The sequence below is a fragment of the Lissotriton helveticus genome, chromosome 2_1 (assembly GCF_964261635.1).
Source record: "Lissotriton helveticus chromosome 2_1, aLisHel1.1, whole genome shotgun sequence".
Lineage (NCBI taxonomy): Eukaryota > Metazoa > Chordata > Amphibia > Caudata > Salamandridae > Lissotriton > Lissotriton helveticus.
Window position 1 is genome coordinate 504,435,863 of NC_136059.1, and position 17,975 is coordinate 504,453,837.

The 17,975-nt window shown below is 47.7% G+C and overlaps 1 protein-coding gene across 1 annotated transcript in view; it reads left to right on the plus strand.

The window, feature by feature from the left end:
• Positions 1-17,975, plus strand: part of RNF180 (ring finger protein 180) — a 103,013-nt gene that overhangs the window by 76,979 nt on the left and 8,059 nt on the right. The window contains exons 4-5 of the mRNA XM_078677764.1: positions 3,121-3,246; positions 5,080-5,101. Of these exons, the coding sequence (XP_078533890.1) occupies positions 3,121-3,246; positions 5,080-5,101 (148 nt within the window). The remainder of the gene's footprint in view (positions 1-3,120; positions 3,247-5,079; positions 5,102-17,975) is intronic.

Genomic DNA, 17,975 nt, shown 5'->3' on the forward strand with positions numbered 1-17,975 from the left:
CCGTTCACGTTCAATGGCCTTGTTCGGTATCCTCATGTCTACGCATATTCTTATCTTTGAGGTGCCTTTCTTTGGAACAGCCACAATTGGCGATACCCATGGTGTCGGTCCTTCTGCTGGTTCTATTATGTCTTGTTTTAGTAGTGTTTCTAGCTCTTCTGCTACCTGTGGCTGTAGGTGTATCGGCACTCTTCTGTGGTGCTGGGCGACTGGCCTCACCGTCTCGTCAATGTGCAGTGTTATTTGTCCGTCTTTCAGCTTTCCTAGCCCTCTTAGTAGCTTGGGGTATTCCTTCAGAATGTTTTTCTTTTCCGACATGTTGTAGGTCATTGCCATGAGACCCATCACTTGAGCTGTGACATTACTCAGTAGACATGGCGCTGGGATGTCTCCTTTCAGTACATGTATCATTTCAGTAGTTTTTTGATCTTTGTATGTCAGCTCTTCTTTGAATTTTCCCATGTTTGTCACTGGTCTTTTGGCCCTCCACATGAATACTCTGACTCGAGAGGGTTTTAAAATCGGCTTCGTTTCCATCTTGTCATATTCAGAGACACACATAATGTTGCATGTTGCACCACTGTCTAACACAAATTCTGCTTCATGTGGCCCGACCTTGATGTTCACTGACTCTGTTTTCTTTATTTTCTTCTTGTCTATCAGGCATATTCTTTCATCATCATCTTCCTCATCTGTTTCTGACTCTGCGGTCATGAGATATAGTCGTTCCGTTTTTCTTCTTCTTCCGATTCTCCTGATGAGCTTCTTGCCCCTGTCTCGACATGTCTGATGTGTCTATTTGTTGGCATTCGTGCTCTTCCCGGCCTTCCTCGGTCATTTCGGAATTGCCTCCCATGACACACACTGGCATAGTGGTCTCTTCCGTTGCATTTTCTGCAGGTCTGGCCGAAAGCCGGGCATGTGCCTCTGTGCGGGAACTCTAGTCCGCATCTGTAGCACGTTCCCTCCGTTTGTTTTCTCGCCGTTTGGTCATTTTTGTCTTTCTTCCAGCCTCCGGAGCGGTTGTTCGTTATGCGCTGAATCCGTTCTGTGCCTCGTCCTTTGCCTCGTTCCATTTCGTTTGCGTGTTCTGTCGCTCTGGCTTCAGCCCTCCCTAGTGCCAGAATGTTTTCCAATGAGATTGGCTCCTTTAGGATCCTTGTGCGAAAGTCGATGTCGCGACAGCCTTCAATGATGCGCAACCTTATTGCCTGTTCATTGTCGAATTTGTCGAAGGCGCAGTGAGTCACCAGCTTCCGCAATCGAGTTGCGAATTCATCCAGAGACTCTTCCGCTTGTTGGAAGGCGATCATGAAAGTGTATCGTTCAAAGTCAACGTTTCTTTGCGGGTCAAATTTGTCCGTTAAGCATTTCTTTAGTTGGTCATAGGTGGCAATCTCTTCTTTCGGCAGGGTTACCATTAGGTCTTCCACTTCGTCTCCTACCAGGTTTACAAACAGGCCTCTCATTTTTGCTTTTGTTACATCCATTGCTTCCGTGTAGTTTTCGAATCTTCTGATCCACTTTTCCCATCTAATTCCTGTTTGTGGTTCAGAAAGGCTGAATGGTAGTGGCCTTCTGTACTGTGCGCTTGGTTTTGGTTCAACCATTCTTGTTCTTTAATTGTCTTTTATCGCTTTTCTTTTATCACCCTTTTATTTCCCTTTTATTCTTTCTTTTCCCACTTCTTTTATCCTTTGGGGTCACTTCTGTGACTTGCTTTTATTGCTTTTCTTTTATCACCCTTTTAATTTCCTTTTATTCTTTCTTTTCCCACTTCTTTTATCCTTTGGGGTCACTTCTGTGGCTTGTTTGCCATTAATTCTCCTCTTTTTGACAGTCTTGGGCACTTTTTCGTGCTTTCTCGCCTTTTGCCTGGCCTCAAAATGGCCGCTGCGCCGTTCCTGGCTTTCTATTGGTCCACGCGCCTGACTTAAAGATGGCCGCCGTGTTCTCGCGATGTTTCCTATCCAATCGGGACGCTGCCTGACTTAAAGATGGCCGCCCGTCTATTCTCTGTTTCTATTGGCTCTCGCTCCTGTTTCTAAAATGGCCGCCGAGACTCTCGCGAGAGCTCGCGCCAGTTCTTTCAAGTCTTCGCGATTTTTCCTCGGCGCTTACCGCTTCACTTGGTCTTCTCTCTGCAGCGCTTGGGGTGGGCTCCCACGTCGCAGCACGTCTTTGTTCAGCGCTTCCTTCTTCTGTCCGTCACCATGCGATCCAGGGTGGGCTCCTGGTTGAAAATCGCGATCGTCTTCTTCGGTGAGTCCCGAATCCCGCGCTCGTCGCCAGATGTCGTGTTCTTCAGGTCAGGAAACACACAGGAGACGGTAGGACGTTCCAATATATTCTTTATTGAATTACATGCATGCTCGCCGACCCTCGCTGCCCCCGACCTCTTGCTCCGAGGTCCTGCTCTTCAATGACCCCTGATCCCCCTCCCCTGACCGGATGTGGTGTCCGGTGTCCCTTGTCCCCACCTTGCGTCCCAGGGTCCTAGTGCCATTCCTCACGGCACAACAACCCTTCTTTTCTTCATCAAATTATGAATGCCACAAACCTGTATGGAACTGAATTTCACCAAAATAGTACTAATTCCATGCACTCCCACTCAGCAATCTGATCACAATTTTCCAGCTTGATTAAATGCAAATACCGAACACAAAAACCAAGTTCTCATCATAAAAACCAGCCACTGCTACAGCCTTGTCGCCAGTCATTAATATGGACTGCTAGCCTTTGTGGCAATGTCAGTAATACAGTGCAGGTGCAAAAGCATTCTCTGAGTTTGTATGGGTCATGTCCCCAATGCAAAGGAAGGAATGTTGCTGTGTACTGCGTGGTTCAAATTTTCCCCGATCACGATCCATATTATGGAGGGGAACACTCAAGTATCTGTGGGCACTTCTGTGATTCCAAAGAGCAAGGGGCCGGAAAACCAATGCAAAAGCCTTCTGCAGCCCTAGGGCACTATCTGCAATAGGGCCCCATGTACTATTAGAACATCTAATGTACAAATGCACTATCTGACTATATCTTTGTACTAATGTAATCATTATTTGTTACAGCGATAAGTAAAAAATCAAGTCTTAATTAATTGATTTTTTTCCCGATTTACAGCACTGAATAAATCTACCATAGCATGTTTCCCCAATGAATATTTTAAAAGAAAGCATAGCTTTCAGAGAACAAGTTGCGCGAGGTGGCCGTTACCCTGCTGTAAAAAAGTATTCCGCGTTTTTGGAGGTAAGAAAGCTAAGAATAATACATGAAACCCCAAATGGTTTGTTTTTTACATATTCAGAACTGTATTCATTGCAATCCGCGTTCCCACTATATTAAACGTGAAATGCTGCTCTTTTCTGATTTAGAAACAAAATGTACATGGGTCTCACAAGAAATATCACAGGGGTGCTTGCACGTACATTTGACTCTATCAGGCACTCTCGGTAAGCTACACTATAACTTCGAGGCCCCATTCAACTGAAACATTCACATTTTTTGCAGCTTGCAAAACGCAATAAGGTACCATTTCTGTAGGGCCAACACATTCCTAGGGAGAAAAATAGCTCTCCAAAAAGGACACGCATCTGCAGCTGAACTAGCCTGTCCAAGTAAAAGCCTAACGTAAGATAACATACAAGTTTTTATCAATTTTCTGGGTATGAAATTGTGTTATTCCCATCTGTTTGCATAAGTTCGTGATACAAAATATACGAAGCTTTTTTGCATTGTTCTTTAAACACTGCTACCAATAACAATGAAGAAATATGTGCAAATAAGCCTTGACTCTGCACCGAATGGAACTGTTATGTTTCGTGATGTAGGCACCAGGAACATTCATAAATAATAGGTATTAGTGAAATGTGTCACACTAGTCCAGGAGCTCAGGATTGCCCCTGGAGTGGTTAGCACTACATACATAGACACTCTGACAACAAATGGGGTTATCACAAATATAGGAACAACGGTGAAAAAAATGAAATAACATGCTGCATGGCCTTAATATAATATATCATAGTAACCATATGTTCATCTTCTTGAGGCTTATTACCCTGACAGCTTGGGAAAATAAAAAACTGTGAAATAAATAAACATCATTACCTCACTCTGCAGGCGGAAAAGGAATATTGTCTCTGTCATTAGGCTGTTGATGCCTGCTTCCAGGCCCAGTCTCTTTTCTCCTTGGCATACTATGGGCAGGCTTTGCTCCCAGATCTAGTGGAAGAAACATGAAAATGTACCCCTCCTGAAAGATTTTGAGGACCCAAGAGGCTGAATATCAAAGGTGATTTCCAATTGGGAGCACAGTTCTTAACATACGTACTGCTCAGGAGGTCCTGCTGATGATGAAGCTTTTTGTCTTAATCTGTAACAGGAATGACAGGACTGCTGATATCTGAATAGCTGATGGAAGGATGTCCATCCTTCCATCAGCCATTCCTTCCTTCCATGTGCTTTGGCACATCAAAGGCACTTTTGGATATAAGTTCTGGGTCTCTGACCCCCTAAAATCAGACACTACTGGACTTGTAACTGACGCTCTGCCAGCAGAACTCCTGGTTGTCTTGAGCTCCAGGGCTTTCAGCAGGACTACCTTGAAATCCAGGCAGGGTTGCGGTTCGACATCGGTGGCTTCACTCTCGATGAAGGGTCAGTCACCTTATGGAGCGTTTTACCAAAGTTGCTCCAAATCTCTCCATAAACTTCTGAAAATATGTTCCTGAAGATCCTCTTGTGAGTTCAAAGTGTCCAAAACACCATTCTAAGGGTCTAGAAGCTCTGATAGGGTCCTTGGGATGCTTAGACTACACTTCCCTCAAGGCACCTGGCCAAATCCTTAAAAGTCCTCTGGACGCACTCCAGGCGGGGGTCCTCTTGGTGGAGATGGTGCAGGTGAGCTCTGTTAACCTCTTGCTGTCAGGGATTCCACTCCTTAATCCTTATGAAGCCAGGCAAACTACTTATGGCGGTTGTTAGAATTGGAATCTCTGGTTGGCTAAGGCTTGCGCCTAAGCCAGGCAGAAAGCACTATTGTTCTGAAATCCAGAATGGAGAAACTCTCTCCTGGAGGGTTAGGTCTAGCTAAGACAACCCGCGGGTGTGGCTACATTTCCCTAACACTCCCCTTGTAGCCCCTCTGCTAACCTAATTACAAGGGCTCCTGTCTGGCTGAGGGAGTGGGGGCAGGGTGTGGAGGTGAGCCTCCGCTGCCCTAAACTGTCATTCCCTCTTTGAAGACCAGTTTGGCTATTCCACCTCCATCCTGCCATTTTCTCTGCAGCCTGCAGTCCTCCTCTCACAGGAAATCCATTGTTTCTAGTCAGGCCACTTTCCACCTCATTACGAAGGCTTGGCTTAACCTCACAGGGGCTGGCCAATTAGGAGAGGGCAGCTGGAAGGCTGGATTTGGGCTCACGGAAAAGAAAGTTCTATAACTTATTTTCTGTAATAGTTATAACAAATCTAACAGTGGCAAGTTGCTGGATTTATCATAACTATTATTTGAAGTCCTTGAATTATATGTTTATCCTCCTTCTATCAATATGTATACTTTAATAAAATATTCACACGTTAGCCTATAGAGCCACTGTGCTGCAAGGGGGAAAAATGAAACTGTTCTCTTTTCTAGGGCACATCTTTTTAATGTCCCTGCTTATAGTTACAAATTGAGCTACCCTTTTGGTCTTCAGGGTGACTTATTAGTAAAAATAATGTAGTTTACGACTTAGGAAGTACCTTTAATTCCAAACGTCGAATTAGCATATAATGTGATTTTAAAAGCAGCCTGAAAAGCAGGGCTGCCTTTAAAATGACAGCAGGTAACATAGCAGTGCACACTTAAGTGCATTAAATCTACTGGGCCTCTAATCCTCCATGACCTACCAAATACTAGGGACTTACAAGTAGGTTTTCAGTATCAATTGTAAATATACCGAATTATCATGTACTTTTAATCAGAGCACAGGCCCTGGGTCTGGTTAGCAGAGCCCAGGGCTCAATCAGAGTCAGAAAATAGGGGCAAAATGTGGGGGGATATTGCAAACCGATCCTGGTATCTCACAAGTATCAACAAATGCAATAGGAAAGCCAATAGTCTTTAGGCGAGACCCATTGGTTTGCCAATGCTTGTTGGGCTTTGGCACAACACCCCTGTGATTCTAAGAGAATCAGTGAATCTCCCTGTGCGTGAGAAAGAAAATAAATATGGTATTCGGAAGAAAATCCTTTTACATAAAGGAAGCAGCTGCGCTCATGTCCATGTAATAATTCATTTGGCAGCAGTTAACATATTTTGTCACAATAAAAGCAGATCACATACTCAATGTGATGTGACCCACTTTGAGTGATGGTGCGGAATCAGTTATTGAACCAGATGACTGGCCAGATAAAGACTCTCAAATCTGCACTGTTAAACAGGACTTCCAGTTAAAAAGCCACTCCACGGAAGCATCCAGGGTGCAGAGTGCTGACACACACCAGCACCTCACTAGAAGTCATGCATTATTACCTTCGCATGATGAGTAAGTATGGCACAATCAATGCACTGTTTGTGAGATTAGTATAAGCCTGTGACAAGGCACACTACTCCTATATGTCGCTCAGACACCTTAACCGGTCAATGTATAACGATACATAATGCCAGTGAGCAGACAGAAGCCCCAGTCCCTACTTGAGCAAATGAGGACTGTGTGTGAGCTCTATGCATTATTGAGAACCTGCTATCTGCATGTGAAAGTGCTTGCAGTCGAAATGCTGCTTTTCGCACAGACCCTTACGTTAAAAATAAAATTGCAGGGGGCGTGGCTAGCAGCCTACAATGGCTGCAGCAGATTAGTGAGGCTCCCGAGCAGTGGAGGCTTCCCGCATGAATCCGTCATAATTATCCTGCAATCTAAGGTGGCTGAAGGAGCGGGTTGGAGCCGGAGTCCTGGCAGCATCTAGCGCTGCAATTTTGTGAAGGACACGACGAGCCTACGGACCTAGAGAGCTGGAGGACGCCTGGGACGAGGTGGGGCCTGACCTCCGCCTGCGAGCAGCGGAGCCATAGTCCCCTTGGTGGCCGACCGGAAGTGCACTCTCGGCGGCTGGGTCTGGCCGGAAGTGCCGGTCCATCGCTATTTTTGCCCGGACACCCGCGACCTTCCCCACGGGAGCCCGGAAGCGCTAGCGGAACTCCAGGATCACCGACAGCGGCCGAGGGCGCCGTGGAGGCGGACTGAGGGGTGCACCATACGCCTCGGGTCCTGACAACCGAGCCGCCATTTTCGGCGCTGGATGTGCGCTGTCTCCCTGAGGCGACGGTCACTGTTTGGTGGTGGTTGGGTCGGGGCCCCGAGTACATACAGGGGACTCCGCACACTGGACAGCCTCACCCTTGACGTCGGACGGCCGGTGGCGGCCGCGAACGGGGGGGGCTGGGCGAACCCCCACCCCCCCCTTTTCCTTCCCTTCTACGATCCGCTCCAGGGTGGAGAGTCCGGCAAGGATACCTACGCCGGGGGAGCACCTCGTGTCAGTGACATACGGAGACGCACCCGGGACCCTGCCCGGACCCACGGCGCCCCGCCAAGCATCGGACCTAGGATCAGCGCGATTTGGAACTGCGGTGGGAGTGTGGATGAATCTAGTAACCACAGGCGCAGGAGGAATCCTTATTTTCCCTCACAGCAGACCTTACACACCGGCGGGTGTCCGTCCTGCCCTGACCCGAGCACGCGCTGAATCATGGCGCAAAGAAGCCACCGACAGAATGTCACCCAGGCCAAGCTGGACAAATTCGCCTATGAAAGGCACTCTCCACCCCAGGAGCAACGCAAAACGGCGGGGAAGACGACGGAATCGGAGGGGAGCAAAAAGGCCACCATCGAAGACGTCTTGGCAGCGTTGGCGCAGGTGCAAGCGACAGTGGGAGCTACGGCGACAGAGGTCACCTTGATCCGGGCGGACCTCCACAAAATGTCCGAAAAGGTCAAGCAGATGGAGGTTGTCACCAAATCCTTGGTCAAAGATGTATCCGAACTGCAGACGGCCATGGAAAGATTGCAGACGGACAACAAACTGCTTCGTGACAAGCTGGATGACCAGGAAGGGCGCTCGCGGCGCAACAATGTCTGAATTTTGGGGGTGCCGGAATCGGAAGATACGGGGGCGATGGACCTCTATGTGGAGGACATGATCAAAACAAGGCTTCAGCCCAAGGGACTGTCGAATTTCTTTTCGGTGGAGCGGGCCCACAGGGTGCGGGGGGAAAGCCTAAGACAGGAGGACCACCTCGGCCAATACTGGCACGACTATTCAATTTCAGGGACCGCGACGCCATCTTACAAGCTGCGCGAGTGGCGCCGGCCATCCAGATCCAAAACTCAAAAATAGCGTTCTTCCCGGACTACACGGCGGAGGTCTCCAGGAGGAGGAGGACGTTTTTGGAAGTTAAGAAAACCCTGCGGGAAAAGGAACTACAATACTCGATGCAATTTCCGGCCCGCCTGCGTGTTGTGGCGGATAAAAAGGTGTGGTTCTTCGACACCCCGGGCGCTGCCCGGGACTGGTTGGAGGGATGGCGTACAGTAGACCCGCAGCGGAAACCGCCCAGACAGAATCACGACCGCGGAGGAAACAGCGGGACAGGCTCACAATCATCCGGCCGAGGAGGAGCGGAAGGCTCGCCCTCACATGGGTTTGGGGGAGCTGGCGGAGAGGAATGACCCCTACTCAGATAATGGCTTCGGTGTAGACTGTTGATCGTCGACGCATCCTTAGGAAGCTGCTGTTGGACTCTGGTGAAACTACTCCGGAAGCACGCGGGGATGCCGCCTGCTCGGGGAGCTACTCTCCCCCGTACACGCAAGTACTCTGGTTATGGGATGGGTAAAGCGCTCTGCTCAGTTGGGGAGGCGGGCAGTTGAAAGTCCGTTAGGCAGGGATGCAGGGAGCGGGGGTTGGGGGGGGGATGGTTTGATTAAAGTTAGGAACACACTTGCACGGTCACAGACTGAATCTAGACTTCCAAATGACTCAAGAACAGGTGAGAGAAGCGAGCGGGGATGTACCGCTCCCGGCGGAACCTTTGACACTTGCGTAATCAACTGCGCGCCTGGAGTAGATGCCGCGCTTGCCTGTGGTTGCACTATGTACCCCATGATATCTAATGGCGGGCATTCCAATTCCTGAGGGGGGTGGGGGTGGAGTTGAGACGAGGTGTCCCTCATTGCGCCTCATGACCTGGAACGTGAGAGAGCTGGGAGACAAGGTGAAACGGGGGCTGGTACTGACCACACTCACGAGACTAAAACCCTCGATAGCGCTATTGCAAGAAACTCACTTAATGGGAAATGCCACCAAGGCCATGGATAGACGAGGCTACAAGATGATAGCCCACTCAGGCTTCACGTCGGGCTCCAGAGGGACCGGCATCCTGATGCGCAAAAACACACAATTTATCCCCCTACTCACTAAAACCGACGATCAAGGCTGTTTCGCAGCCCTGCAGGGGCGGTGGGAGGGGAACCTCATCAACCTAGTTTCTGTATACATTCCACCGGCACTACACTCGGTACACCTCACAAAACTGGGTGACTTCCTTCTGACTCTTCCCGAGGGGGAGGTTATTATTGGGGGAGACTTCAATGCTATTTTAGATGTACACCTTGACCGGTTTCCTACATCAACGCCCGCGGGGGGGACCCCCCACCTCCAACGTTTCCTGACGGCCATAGGCCTGGTTGATATTTGGAGACACCTCCACCCCAAGGCGAAACAACACACCCTCCACTCGGTGGTGCATGGGAGTCTGTCGAGGATAGACCACTTCCTGACTCTGGGGGAGGGTCTTCGACACGTAGATACTATGGCGATCCACCCTCGAGGGATCTCAGACCATTCTCCGCTCACCCTTATTCTCTCTTCCCAGAAACGTACACACACTCGCATATATCCCATACAAGCTACTTACCTCAAGATACCCCAGGTCCGCAAGGCTCTTAAGCTTGTAACAACGCAGTATTTCACTGAAAACATCCACTCCGTGCGCTCCTCAGCGGTACTCTGGGAAGCGTTTAAAACAGTATTGCGGGGGCAAGCCATAAACACCATTACAGGATACAAACGGGCACGTTCTCAGGAACTAGATGATCTGGAATTAACCTTACAGAAGGTGTCGAAGGAACACGAACATCACCCCACTTCATCCACCCTACATGCGCTGGCGCTGCAACAGCAACTGTATACTGACCACTTGCGCATGCACGTTAAAGGGCAACTGACAGAAACTCAAAATAGGATCTACGAGGTGGGCGACAAGGCGGGGAAACTCCTGGCATGGCTTGACAAACGGGAGGGGACCTCAAGGGGAATCCTAGGGTTGAGGGACGACAGTGGAGAGCTACATACTAGCCCGGAACAAATTGTAGGGCTGCTGGCGTCCCACTTTGAAAGGGTTTACACCCCGGAGAAGGTAATCACTCCTGAAATGGCCAGGGAGGTACTAGCGCCGATAGAGGTGCAGACGCTGACAACGGAGGTGTCGTGTGAATTAGACGCGGACATCACCGCTGAAGAAATTCAACTAGCTATTCATGCCCTGCACCCAGGAAAGGCTACGGGGCCTAATGGGATACCGGTGGAGTGGTACCAAGCAATGCCTGAAACCCTTAGTACACATTTGCTGGAGATGTTTAAAGAATGTCTGGAGAAGGGATCCCTCCCGCCAGACCAGAGAGCAGCGACTATAGTAGCTATCTCCAAACCAGGCAAACCTCCTGACGAGTGCTCCTCGTACCGCCCCATCTCGCTGCTAAACGCGGAAGCTAAAATATTGGCCAAGCTCTTAGCGATGAGATTATTGCCCCATTTGTCCTCTCTCATTCACCCGGACCAGTCTGGGTTCATGCCACACAGAAATACGGCGTTAAATCTGCGCAGATTGCACGGAGTACTAGCTAAGGCAGACTCGGTCACATCACGGGCGGTGATTTTAGCCCTCGATGCCAAAATGGCTTTTGACCTTGTGGAATGGTCCTACTTATTTGAGGCACTGTCCCGCATGGGCTTTGATCCCCGCTTTGTTGCCTGGGTTAGGCTGTTGTACACTGACCCGGTTGCCCGGGTGGTGGCTAATGGCCATCTCTCACGAGAGTTCGCATTGAGGCATGGAACGAGACAGGGGTGTCCCCTTTCACCGCTGTTGTTCGCAATCTCCCTGGAACCCCTTGCCACACTTATTAGAACCTCGCCCCTCTTGAGAGGCATCCGCTGGAAAGAGGGGTGGGAGGACCGGGTGTCCCTATATGCGGACGACATGCTGATCTATTTGACTGACCCTGACACCGGGGTGCCGGCCCTGTTACATCTCTGTGATGCTCACAGCTTGATATCCGGCTATACAATTAACTGGAGCAAATCGGAAATGTATGTATTGAAAGGTCGGGCACCAGCCCTTGACGCAGGCTGTCCCCTGAGGATAGCGGGCTCGTCGTTTAAATATTTGGGCATACACGTCACCAGAGACCCCATAGAATTCGTAGTTAAAAACTTGAAGCCCCATTTGGAGAGACTCAGGCGTGACGTTCACTTCTGGTCGGGACTCCCGCTGACGCTCCTGGGGCGAGCGGCACTTTACAAAATGATGGCCTTGCCAAGATTTTTGTATGTACTAGAGAACACACCTTACCCGATAACACCTCAATTCTTTCGTACGGTCGCCGCGTTGGTCTCTAACCTGTTATGGGGTGCCCTCCCCGCTCGCATCGCACAATCCAAGCAGCACAGGGGCTGGTTCGACTGTGGTATCGCCCTGCCCAACCTCCAACTGTATTATTGGGCGGCGCACCTTAAACCCATCAACCAATGGCTTCACGCCTCCCAGGCGGAACCGGCGTTCCAGGCAGATAGGGGGCAGCTGGGTAATGATAGCTTGTTGGCTCCATTGTATGACCGTCGTAAAATTCGCACCTTACTAGGACCCACCAGATTAACAGTGACGCTCTGGCATAAGGCGACGGCTGCTCTGGGATGGCAAGGGAGAATCACCAAATTAACTCCACTGTGGGACTCCCGAGTCCTTGGTCGCTTGAGGAATAGCAAAGGATTTTCACACTGGGACACTATAGGAATTTCTACGGTGGGCGATCTGTGGGACAGGGGGGAGGTGCTGCCCTTCAGTAGACTGCAAGAACTGTATGAACTCAGCGAGAGGGAACTCTTTAGATATATCCAGATACGGCACGCACTACTAGTTGCTCTGCCCACAGATACAGACTTGCCCGAATCTTCCCCGCTGGAGGATCGCCTCCTTACTGAATTTATGACGGAACGTGTGACCTCTCTTGTTTACCGCAAGTTGCTCAATAACATGCCAGACCCGACACTGACCTTGAAGGCAAAATGGGAGGGAGACACAACTGACATGGATGAACACGAATGGAATGGGGCGCTGGCGTCACCTAGGGAGGTAGGCATCTCAGCAAGACTACGACTATTACAACTTAAAATACTACACAGGGTATATTACACAAGGACAATGCTACACCGTATTAACAGGATAGAACACCCTTACTGCCTACGAGGCTGCGGGAGGAGGGCTCCTTCTATCACACCATATGGGACTGCTCCCGAATCCAAGAATACTGGAAACGGGTACTGCGAACAATCTCGCAGACACTAGACACTACACTAATACCAGAACCAAAGAGGTGCCTGCTAAATGTCTGGGAACCTACAGACCTTTCAAGGTATGGGCAACTCTGGGTAACAATAGGGTTGATGGTGGCAAAGCGAGATATCGCGCAGCGCTGGGGGGTGCCGGAGGTGCCGACCAACTCACTGTGGTGTTTGAACATGGATAGGGTAATGCTGACGGAGAGGGCAGTATACTCTAGCCGTGCCTGTCCGAGAAAATGGAATAAGATTTGGACCAAATGGAATGACTATAGAGGGGGGATTTGCGACCCCTTACCGGAGGATGTCCAGGATGAATCAGATGACGAAGAGCTAGAGGGCTAATGGTAGGGGCGCTTCGAGATAGGGGCGGGATTGGGGGATGGGATTGGGACCCTTGCATGCAAAGTTCAGCAAGCTGAGGGGGCAGGACCTGTGAGGGATGCCAAGTCGAGGGTTTCCACTCCAGCATTAGTACAAGGCCCTCGGGTGGATGCCGAGGCTGGGGGGGGGAATCTACCGTGAGAAATCAGGAAGAGATGTCTAGACTCAATAAGTAATGATATACTACTGACCACATGATTGTTCCTAACCGTGCCTCTGTTTTGTTTTTGTTCTAAACACTAAAAAACCAAAGACCGTTACTTGTTGAGAAACTGCCGCGTATGCCACCCCTAATTTTTGTTGAACCATATCACCATGTATGCTATTGACAATTTCCTCAGAGATTTACGATGCGATGCTATGCTTGATCATATGTTATAGCGGCCAGCCTGATGGGTTGTCGGCATTACGCTGTGTAACCATTCGACGAAATAAAGGTCTTTGTTTACAAAAAAAAAAATTTCAAAAAAAATTGCACTTCGAAGAGGCTTGGTGTCAGCATACAGCACCATCTATACTACTATTATAAAGGAAGAACTTTGAACCTTTGAGGCGGGTAAACTCAGGAACCACAGCGCCAATCCACACACCCGATACATCGTTGTAATCGTCAGGGTGTGCAGATGGACATAGGCTACATAAAGTAAAAAAATATACGTTATTTAAAAAATGTAGCAAAAAAAAGTAGTCCCGTGGAAGAAGCGCCAGCCGCGACCTGCGTGCTGACGTCAGAAGCGCGGGGAGGAGCGGCGTCCAGGAGCGCGAGGAGGAGCGGCGGACATGGCGCGGGAAGGAGTGGCAGACAAGCGGGGAGGAGCGGTGACGAGCGGCGGACAGGCGGTGAGGAGCGGCGGACAGGCGGGGAGGACGAGCGGCGAGGAGCGGCTGAGCGGTGAACTGAGGAGCGTGGTGAACTGAGGAGCACGGGGGAGGAGCGGCGGCTGAGGTAAGGCTCCGGGGACCCACGGACAATGTCTGGGCAGGCGGGGGGACGGGGCGGGCGGGGGCCGGGGTGGTCGGGGGCCCTGAACACTCATGGCGGGGGACGGGGCGGGTGGGGGCTGCGGCGGGCGGGGGACCTGAACACTCATTCCGGGGCGGGCTGCTAAGTCGGGGCGGGCGGGAGTCGGGGAAGCCTGATTACTCCCGGACAAGGTCGGGGCGGGCTGCTAGTATAAAATAAAATAACATGTGAAAACCATTTAACAAGGAAAAAAACGAAAGAATATCGGATTTGGTAAACGAAATCTGAAGAAAGCAGAGACGGAAAAACAATCACAGCAGAAGAGGCGGCAGGACTCTTCCAGCGATAACCTACCAACTTGAGATATGATGAGGGCACTTGAGGTATCAAGGCATGCAGACAACTATGGACTACATTGCAAAATCAGACACGCATAATCCAAGCTCACTGTGTACAAGAGAGGAGACAGACAGACGGCAAACTTAAAATAATACAAATCTTTTTGGGACTGATTTAGAGTTTGGCGGACAGGTTACTCCATCATAAACATGACAGATAGCCCATCCGGTGTATTACAAGTGCCATAGGACATATAATGAACTCGTAATATGGCAGACAGGTATGCATCACATTAGTGATGATTAACCCAGCCCGCCAAACTCGAAATCAGGCCCTTAATCTCCCCGTTCCAAACAAATTGAATGTGCAAAGTACTCCAAAACCTTCAGATCACAGTGTCCCCCAAAAAATTGGTGCTCAAGTATAGCGCCCCAATACGTTTGGGTCAGGTCGGGTGTGCGTAATATAAAAGTACAAAAGAAGAAGAAATAGTACCACAGTCACAGCGCAAACAGTGAATGGACACTATTAATATACAGCAATCTGTACTTGGTCCATGCACCATAGAAAGAAAAGGAAGTGACGCAGTAAGTGCTGCCTCGCATACACTGTGAATTAGAAGGCAGTAAAGAAGAGTGATAGTGATGCCAACGAATTGTAATTAATGGGTGTATTAAAGGCACCTTTTTAGCGTTTCTGTTTGGCACATTGGATCCCTGATCTGATCTGCTATCAGCACAAGGATTAGTGATGCTATTGCTCATAACCGCAATAAAGCAACAGATGTTTGTGTCATTGGATGAGGCATGCCTATATCACACTAAGGCATACTGAATGAGCGATGCATTTCTAATATTTAGCAAATTAGCTGAACCAATCCTGGTGTTGGACCATGCAGACATTATGATTACACTGATGCACCTGTAGTATCAACACCTACAGTCAGCCAGGTGAAGCATTTCATCCACCCACAAAATAATCTTAGTAGTCTTCAAATTTAGTTGAGCTATTGAAAGGATATTTTTTGGGACTTATAGTCCATTTTCATTCATTCTTGGATTACTGGCTTACACCAAGGAAGCTATGGTACCCTGGTTGCCACTGGGCATCTCTTTATAGATCATTGGGTGGGGGTGGTAGCATGTTACCATTACCATTACTGAAACAGTGCATGAATATCCAGTTGTAGAGGTTTGGGGCACAGTAAAATATTTTTTTTTATTTGATTTTAATGAAAAACAAACAGAACAGAAATGAAGAAACAGTTAAAATGCTAAAACCATACATGTTATACGATAAAAATATAAACTGATAAAAGCATTGCAGAATATATAGGAACAAAGAAGAAATTCAATCAAATTATACGAATAGAAATAACATCGTAAGCATAACAATACCTGAAAATGAGAACATTGTACAATATATCAATCAAAAGACAATTGATAATCAGCCAGAGAAAGAGTAAAAGGTAATGGGGGAACTAAATGTGGTTTCTGTACTTCGTCTGATCTAGTCTTAGAAGTAGTGGTCGAGGAAGCAACTAAAGATAAATAATTGGCTAGGGAGCCAGAGGAGATCTCTTTTGATTGCCAGTGAAATGGGAGAAACATTATTAGTGTCTAGCCGATAATGGAAACAAACCGCATTCCACCAAGAACGAAAAGTGACGTTGTTAGCCTGTTTCCAATTGGAGGCGATGAGATGAAAGGCAAAAGCTATCAAAAGGTCTAGGAGCTTATACTGTTGTGAAGATTGAGGCCAGAGAGGAGAAAGAGTACCCAGGAAGATGTGAGTAATGGAGAAAGGAATTTGGACTTTAAAAAATGTCTGAATTTGGGACCAAACAAGTTTCTAAAACTGGAGTATAGGAGGGCATTCAAATAGCATATGTTTCAAATCAGCAGAAGAGCATGAGCAAGACCTACAAGTAGAGGGAGTGTCTGATGAAAAAGTTGACAGAATCAATGGAGTAAATAAAATCAGATTATAAATGAAAAAAAGGGTTTGCATGGTATTGGCGGCTCTAGAGGTCTTATGAATCTTTGACCAAATCTTGTCCCAAAGAGGAACAGTTCAATCCTGAGAAAGATCTTTTTCCCAGGCTATCTCAATTTTAGTTTTGGGACTGTCTAAGGAAAGTTGAAAGGATTTATAGAGAAAAGAAGCAGAGGTAGAGTGATCCAATGCAGAGGATACAGTTTGAGATATAGTGGGGATATCATTAGTAATGGGCAAGGTATTGTACAAGAATGGCACAAAGCAAATTATACTGTGAACGAGAAGACGAAGATAAGGAAAATTGAGATTGGAGATCAGAGAAGAGAAGAGGTTGATTATTAGAAAGAAGTTTAGAAATCCATCGTAGGTCTTTGGAATACTAAGACTTCCAGTATATGGAACGATTACCGATCCGGAGATGTTTATTATGCCAAATAGGCTGTAGATGAGTGGCATTGATAGAGGGATAAGAGGCAGACATAAAAGGGATAAGGAGATTACGAGAGTGGGAAATAACAGGGTTGCGAAGAGAAGTCATATTGGATGTAAAGGAAAGGATTTCTCTGAACTCAAAGGGAGTAAGAAATGAAGATTCTATTTTTAGCCAAAGAGGAGGATAAAAGGTAAGATCAGTAGAAATTCAACGGGCAGCTTGTTTCAAGGAGAAAGCGTGATGATAAGTTTTAAAATCAGGGAATCAAAGTCCACCATTAGATTTATCCTTCTTCAGGACTGCGAGAGCTATACAAGAAATTTTGCCTTTCCACAGGAATTTAAGTAGGGTAGAATCGATCCTCCTAAAATAATAATCAGGAATATGAATAGGAATCATAGCGATAGTATATAATATAAGTGGTGATAACATCATTTTAATTGAAACGAGACGACCCCAGCAAGATAGAAAGAGAGGGTTTCATCGGGTAATGGCAGCATTCAATTATTTGGGTTATATAATCAAAGTTTATTTTAAGAGTGTCAGACAAGAGAGGAGCAAACCAAATTCCAAGTATTTGATCTTAGTTGGTTGCTAAGAGAAACCAGAATGTTCAAAGAGATGTTTTTGGCATAAGGGATTTAAAGGTAGAATTTCACCCTTGGCAACGTTAAGACGATACCCAGAAACTTTAGAGAAGGAAGAAACCTGTTGAAGGAAGAAAGGAAGAGAGGATTGAGGATCAGAACAGTATAAAAGAATATTGTCAGCGTAAACTGAAAGCTTAACTTATTGGGAACCGAAATGGAAACCAGAGATATTATCGTCTTGTCGCATCTTGGTGAGAAAGGGTTCTAAAGCTAAAAGAAATAATAAAGGGGACAGTGGACAGCCTTGTCTGACACCTCTGTGCAATAAAAAATATTCTGAAACCATACCATTAACAAATATTGATGCCCGAGGACCAGAATAAAGTAAGGAGATAAAAGAAATAAATTTAGGCGGGAAACCTGCCCATTTGAGAGCATTGAACATATAATCCCAGCTAATCCTATCGAATGCTTTCTCCGCATCCAAAGAGATAGTGGCAAGAGGAGATTTAGTGAAGAAGCTTCACTGAGAACATTAAAAAAGGCACGTGAATTGTCAGAAGAAAGTCTTCCTTTAACAAAACCTGATTGTTCAGGGCCATTTAAGCCA